Below are 6583 nucleotides of genomic sequence, written 5' to 3'. Positions count from 1 at the left end.
AAACACAACAAATCCTCACCGACCATAAAAGTATCCAATTTAAGCAGTACTTTGTCAGTCTTCTCGACTCAAGGGTCGTGCTCTATTGTTTGAGCAAAGCACTATTTTCCTTTAAATAACAACCCAAGTTATGGCAGGACTCAACTCCACCTAAACCATATTTTTTAGAGTCCTGCATGCCAATAGTACCCCTTTTCAAGCAGTTAGGTTAACAACCAAGGGGCCAACGTGATCCCAAAACATAAGAAGAAGTGTTGAAAAAAAAAACTACAATATCTAGTACAGTAATATGTAAAAATTAATTGAAAAATCGGCATCCCTTAGGTGTGGATATAAACGCTGAAGCGTCCAAAATTTAATAAATAAATGCAAATAAAAAGATATGATGATTTAAGTGAGCTTTCACTGCGACTTACGTCTACAGTGAAGAGAGCTACACTGAAAACTTAGGCCGCAGTAATAAGGCTACAGAAATTAATGTGAACTTATACAGTGAATATTATGACACTATTCTGAAACCTGGATACTATCACTTGTGAGCCACATCTTTTGAATTATAACCACTGCATGATCATCTTCTTCATCTTCATCATCTTTACCTTGATCAATGTCATAATTTGTCACAACTTCCCAGTGTAATGCAGGCAAGTATTTCCTTACATACTCCACCACTGACCGCTTATCATAGACAATGATGAAGCCCTTTGGCCTCAGAATTCTATCCATCTCAATCAGCAAGTCCTCTGGACTGCATTCTTTCTTAATAATATCAGAAAATACAGTCCATGCATGTAGTAGGTCATAAGTTCGAGGGTAGGTTGAAAAAGCTTCACACCTGTTCCATTCATAAAATATATAAATAGCCACAGCATGGTTAATACCAGGTTTTCATATTTGAACAAATTATCAGATTTTATCAGATCATGTTGAATCCACATTTCAATAACTGAAATAATGTTGGTTTTCACTGAATAAGATTTTCTTGTCAAGAGAACTTATTACCTCTTTCTTTTCCTTCAAAAAGGACCCACTATATGATATTTGACATTTAAATCCGTTGAAGATCTCTCAACTTGAGATTAGACAATTTAAAATAAGACAATTTTATAATCTATAAATGAATACAAAATTTACTTCAAAAATTAAATTTGTATAGTTAAAGTAAACTTAGAATTCACTTCTTAATTTATTTTGACGAAATTTATTGTTCATTATATCTAACTAACTACCGGCTATCAAATAGTTATCAAACTATCAAATGTTTATTATTATGATTCACGGTAACCATTCATTATTTCATGAAACAAGAACTGTAAATTAATTTAACTAACATTAGATGTAAAATTGGGTATAACTTAAAAAAATATATAAATATTTGTTTTTAGATTAATTTTATATTTAAGTGACATAATATTTCAAAAATATCATTAAAAATAACAAATATTAATTTATAAAAATAGCTTTGTACTAAATACCTAAATGGTTTTTATAATATATAAATTTTATCATTTGGGTTCCTATATCTTAAAATTTTACTATTTTAATTCCGAATATCTAAGATCTACTCTTGATGATGTATTATACAAAATGTCATGTCCTGATAATAAGTGGTGCCACATGGTGTCATGTGTCTTCATGACATTACTCATGCGTGTCACATCATCATTTAAGCATCATCGTTTAAGCAGGAGACCCTAACAATAACGGTCAAAATAGTAAAATTTGAAATTATAAGAACCAAAATGGAAAAAAAAGTATAGGAACCAAAACGATAAAATTGGACCAATAACATATTTAAGTCAATCTAAAATTTAGATAAATTGATTATAATTAAAGAGTATTTCAATCTTAAGCAAATTATAAAATGTGTTGTAATTAAGAATAAAAAATACATCTAATTAAATTTTTTTAACTATCATCCAATTACAAATCATCAAATATGATTAGTTTGTTAAATTGTATGATATCTACCTTGAAAAGTCTTTGATTATTGAACTCTAATAAAAGAAACATCTAATATAAGTTCTTCTTGTTGCTTAGAATGTGAACAATTTAATGTTTTGATTGGTTCTTGCATTTTATGTTCATTTATCCAAAGGAGAGAGTAAGTAGTAAAATGAAACAAAAATTTGAATAAGGTTTGCCATAAATTAAGCTTGTTAAAATAATTGTTTCATGAAAGAAACGAGCCATACCAGTTGTGAACTGCTCCTATCAATCCTCTGTCATATATTATGGCGAGAGATTTTGGTTCATTTTGTGGCACCACATTCATAACCCAAACATCTTTGTCCTTCAAAGCTGCTGCAAATGAACCTATATTTGCCCTCATATCCATCACATTCCGTATTGTGCCTGCTTTAATCTTACTTCCTAGCTTGCTCCAGTAATTATCAACTCTTTCTTGCCAAACTTCCTGCACAAAGTTAGATCTCTAGTAAAACTAGCCAACATTCGTTTGTTTGTTTGTTCATGTCAATTTCCATTGCAAGATCATCATGATCATCTTAGAACTGGAGAAGAAGATATAGAATAACTACATATTGTCAAAAGTTTCACATCGAGTAGTGATAAAGTCAATTTACAGTATCTAAAGCAAGTGTAAATTTCATTTTATAAGCCGGTTCTATAAAATTGAGTTAGGCTTAAAATCTATATCTTTACACATTCAACTAATATAAAGAATTGTTCATAAGGTGTCATCTTTAGATGGTCTTCCAATAGATAATGAATAAGGAACCAATTGTAGAAGGAAAATTTAGGGGGCAAACTGATGCCTAGGCAACAGATGGGTATAACATGAACTTGTTCATGGTAAAATACGGTCTAGTAACGCATGTGATCTCAGTTATCTATTACTATGGGTTGATTAATGCCAGGGTTTTAAGCATCCTCCCCCTTGTTCTTGTATTTTCTTTCATATTTTTCTTCTTCTGTTACAGCTAGTCGAAGCCTCATGTTGATACTTCTTTCTGATCAATGAAAGAATAATATTGGAGATATTGAAATGGTAATCAAGATAGAGTTTAAATTACCACGTCCTTCTCAAACATTTTAGAAGAATAGTGAATTTCTGCCAGACGAGGAGGTGGAGTAGTCAATCGAGCTGGCCAAGGAGCCAAACCACTTCCTTTTGCTTTGTGCATTTCTGCATTAAACACCAGAATATACTGTTATTGCATACAAGAGTTATTAACTACTAAAGCCATTGCTAGTGAAACATGCAAAAACGATCTAGTATTATCATATATACCATATCCAGAAAGACATGGACCTATCTATAATGGCAATAACAAAAGCAATTTCATAAAGTGAACTATTCAACAACTGCATAAACATGAGGACATTAATAATCATACTTTTGAACATTAAGAAATGAACTTTAAACCTAACTCAATCTTACAAAACCAGTTTGTAAAGTGAAGTTTGTAGTCACTTATACATTATAAATTAGTCTTATCTGTAGTCGATTTGAAACTTTCAATAAAAACAACTAATGATATTATAACACACAGGAAATATGACTCACGATCAGAATAGCGTGAAATGCAAGCTTTCATTTTAACTCCGGAAACAGCATCAGGATCATCATCAGATCTGCATAGTGGAGGCAAAGTACCAGGCATTCTCTTTAAGTAGCAACTATTTGTGAGAGGCTTGACCCAAATAACAGTCTGATTCCTCTTAGCAGCAACTTTCCAGCACATCCTCTCCACAAGAGCACTCATTTCTCTCCATATTCTCCTATCTTCCTCATCCTGTGCATAGGCTTCAGGAGATGAATATGCAAAATAACCTCCTGGCCTCAGTAACCTATCCAGCTCAAGGAGAAGGATACCATCTCTCTGAAGCCAATCAATTCTACAGCGAGAACAATGAGCAAATTCAAAAGATCTACTTGGGTAAGGGAGCCTCAGGGTCCCTAAGACACCAAGATATGCTGGAATTCCCCTCTCTAAGGCAAACTGAATTTGATTCTGATGAACATCATTTGGAGCCAATGACATTGCTATCACATCAGAAGAAAGAAGATATCCTCCAAAGCTAGCAACTCCACACCCAACATCAAGAACAGACCTCACTCTTCCCTCATTGTTTATATTATTGTTTGGAAAATTAAGCATCTGTAACAAAATTGTGAATGGATTAAAATACTCTCAATTAGGACAAATTTTGACAGAAAATTAACAGATCTTGAACAATTGAAGCATTACATTGGTAATTGAAGCTTACATTAGCAATTGAAGCAATGTATTTATCAGCACCATAATGGAAATGGGTTCCTCCACCAGGAAAAACTATTTTTTCACCTTTCACAACCATCCAATTCTGGTCAGATTTTTCAGTTGCAAGATGGGTATGAGGTATGTTTGCCTTCCACACCTGGTCTCTGCTTTTGGGCCAGTTGATTGGAATCTATTATCAAGATCAACATAAGAAACTAAAAACTTAAGCAAAGAATATTTCAAAACACTGAACTTTCATAGTTCCATCTAACGTAAGCAATCCCAGGAGAGTGAAAACGTCACCTTGTACCCTGGAGGAGGAGGAATCAAACAGTTATAACGCCTCTCAGGTATTGGGCAGTGTCTTTCATAGTGCTCCATCAGTGCTAAATCAAGCTTCAATCTTGTTTGGTATATGAGGTTTCTGTCCAGACAAGGAATAAGCTCTGATAGACGATCGTCACAGACCTTAAAAAGGTAAATACGAGAGTAAAAAAAAAGTTGAAGGTGCCATAGTAGTAGAAACACAAATTCTAGGGTAGTGTCAATGGAAAACGTTAAACTTATTCAGTTCAAAATCTTAAATTAACTCACTGGAATGGTCTTTGGTATAGCACTGTCCTCTCCTCCAATAAGTGTGGAGGAAGATTCGCTCACATCTCTGTCTCCTTTCAAACCCAATTGTCTCAAAGATTTATCCCCATACTCAACAATAGATGAATCGCCACTCTGAGAATAAAAGTAGAAGAAAACACCAACAATCACCAAAAACAACACAGCCACGACTAAATTTTTTCTAGAGTTCACATCTGCTCTTCCTCTTGCCATGCTTGCCACTGCGAAAAAAATCACCTTTTTCAATACAACTTCAACTGCCACACCACACCACGCATCAAAGATCAAAACCTAACAAGGCAAACCTCAAAAACTCATACAAAGCACTTACTTATTCAAAGTTCACTCACTCACCCCCGTGAGGAACTTATGTGACTGAGAAGTTAGAACCGCAAAACAAGAACTGCAGAGACAGTTGAAAGGTTGAGAAAAAAAAATATCACAGAAACTAAACAGCCCAAAAGAATAAGCATGTCTGAACATGATTTACTCTCTGTGGGACCTTCAGCACATCCGTCATGAAAGAAACATCACTGTTGAACCAAATTCACATTAATAATTTAAGAAAGAAAAATCAGGTTTTGACAGAAAGATGGTAAAAATGAAAGCTACAGCAAAATCAAATCTATCTAATAATATGCCAAAAAGTGAGAGAAGCTTAAAAAAAGCACATGGAAGTGGTAAGAAACAATAGGGCAAGTGGGAAAAACATTAAAGAAGAGATGATGAAAGAGAATCACCGACAGGTGCCACTTGCCAGCTAGCTGTTGACGTCAGTGTAGGGATTCCCAAAAGGGGAGGGAAGAAATTGGAGGAGCCAACGGAAAGTGACTTAAACCACTCCACCCTTCTTAATTATCATTACTTTTATCTATTTTCACATTATGCTGTCTGAGATTCACACGTTTTCTGGACGGATCTTCATTGATGTTTATGCATAATGTAATCTGCATATTTCATATTTACCTCAAACCTAATGCCAAAAGCTCATTGCTTTGCCGCACAACAATCTCTTTCTGTGCAGTCAAAGTAATGCATTAAAGGTTCATTGGATCACCAAATACATTCAAAAACTGAACTATTGTCTGACTGAGTGAAGCATAAAGTATCCATAAAACTTACAAAAGATAAACTTTAACAACAAAATGAAAAATTGAAAACAGTACATTTAAATTTGTAAAATTTGGATGAAAAAAAAAAACTAAGTGCATGTTCTTATGATTATCTTTTAAAAGGACAACAGAATGTCTCCCTCTCTTAAAGTTGGTCCATCATGCCTATTTATGTCTTGTGAAGTTGAGCAACGTGCAATTGTTCTGGTTGGGAATATTTTTCAGCAAACAGTTTTCTTTGCTACAATGAATGTTCGAGGACTGAAGTTCGTTCTTTCTCAAAATTGTAACTTTGACCATTCTTTTTGTTTTTTATTTGAGAATGTGGTGTTTTTTTTTTAATTTTTACTTTCTGTAATCTTAGTTCTCAATTTAAACAACTTACAATTTTTATTAATTATATTAGTATTGTTTTAACTGGATAATTTATATACACAAAAAATTAAAAAATAGTTCAAAATTACATATTGCAAAATTACATATTGCGTTACTGTGTTTTCAGCCTTGTATAGCGTCCTGGCAGTGTCAGTTTGCATTCCATACATAGCTTTCTTCCTACAGCCCATAAGATTTTTTTTTTCTATTTCAACCTTTTTAGATTATACAATTTAGAAATTATTTTTTAATTTT

General features: G+C 33.3%; 1 protein-coding gene across 3 annotated transcripts; it reads right to left on the bottom strand.

Annotated features, from left to right (window-relative positions):
• Positions 1-276: 276 nt before the first annotated feature.
• Positions 277-5533, bottom strand: LOC108323270 (probable methyltransferase PMT3). Of its 3 annotated transcripts, none has more exons than XM_017555683.2 (9): positions 5332-5533; positions 5173-5244; positions 4821-5062; positions 4530-4694; positions 4234-4416; positions 3530-4124; positions 3036-3148; positions 2196-2416; positions 277-835 (listed from the first exon to the last, which is right to left on the bottom strand). In XM_017555683.2, coding segments are annotated over exons 2-9 (1848 nt in total). In that variant the 5' UTR covers positions 5174-5244; positions 5332-5533; the 3' UTR covers positions 277-507. The 3 variants fall into 3 exon arrangements, with proteins under 3 accessions (XP_017411172.1, XP_052728316.1, XP_052728315.1); XM_052872356.1 differs by having other exon boundaries at positions 5344-5485; XM_052872355.1 differs by having other exon boundaries at positions 5173-5489.
• Positions 5534-6583: the final 1050 nt, after the last annotated feature.

This window comes from Vigna angularis, chromosome 2 (assembly GCF_016808095.1).
Source record: "Vigna angularis cultivar LongXiaoDou No.4 chromosome 2, ASM1680809v1, whole genome shotgun sequence".
In the NCBI taxonomy this organism is placed as follows: domain Eukaryota; kingdom Viridiplantae; phylum Streptophyta; class Magnoliopsida; order Fabales; family Fabaceae; genus Vigna; species Vigna angularis.
The sequence above is the reverse complement of the archived record's forward strand: the minus strand, read 5'-3'. Positions and strand labels throughout refer to the sequence as shown.

Excerpts from the sequence above, each read along its gene's own strand:
- LOC108323270 (XM_017555683.2), bottom strand. Across the intron at positions 4,125-4,233 it reads ACATTGCTTCAATTGCTAAT|ATGCTTAATTTTCCAAACAA; the intron begins GTAAGCTTCAAT and ends ATTTTGTTACAG. Across the intron at positions 3,149-3,529 it reads CATTTCACGCTATTCTGATC|AAATGCACAAAGCAAAAGGA; the intron begins GTGAGTCATATT and ends TGTTTAATGCAG.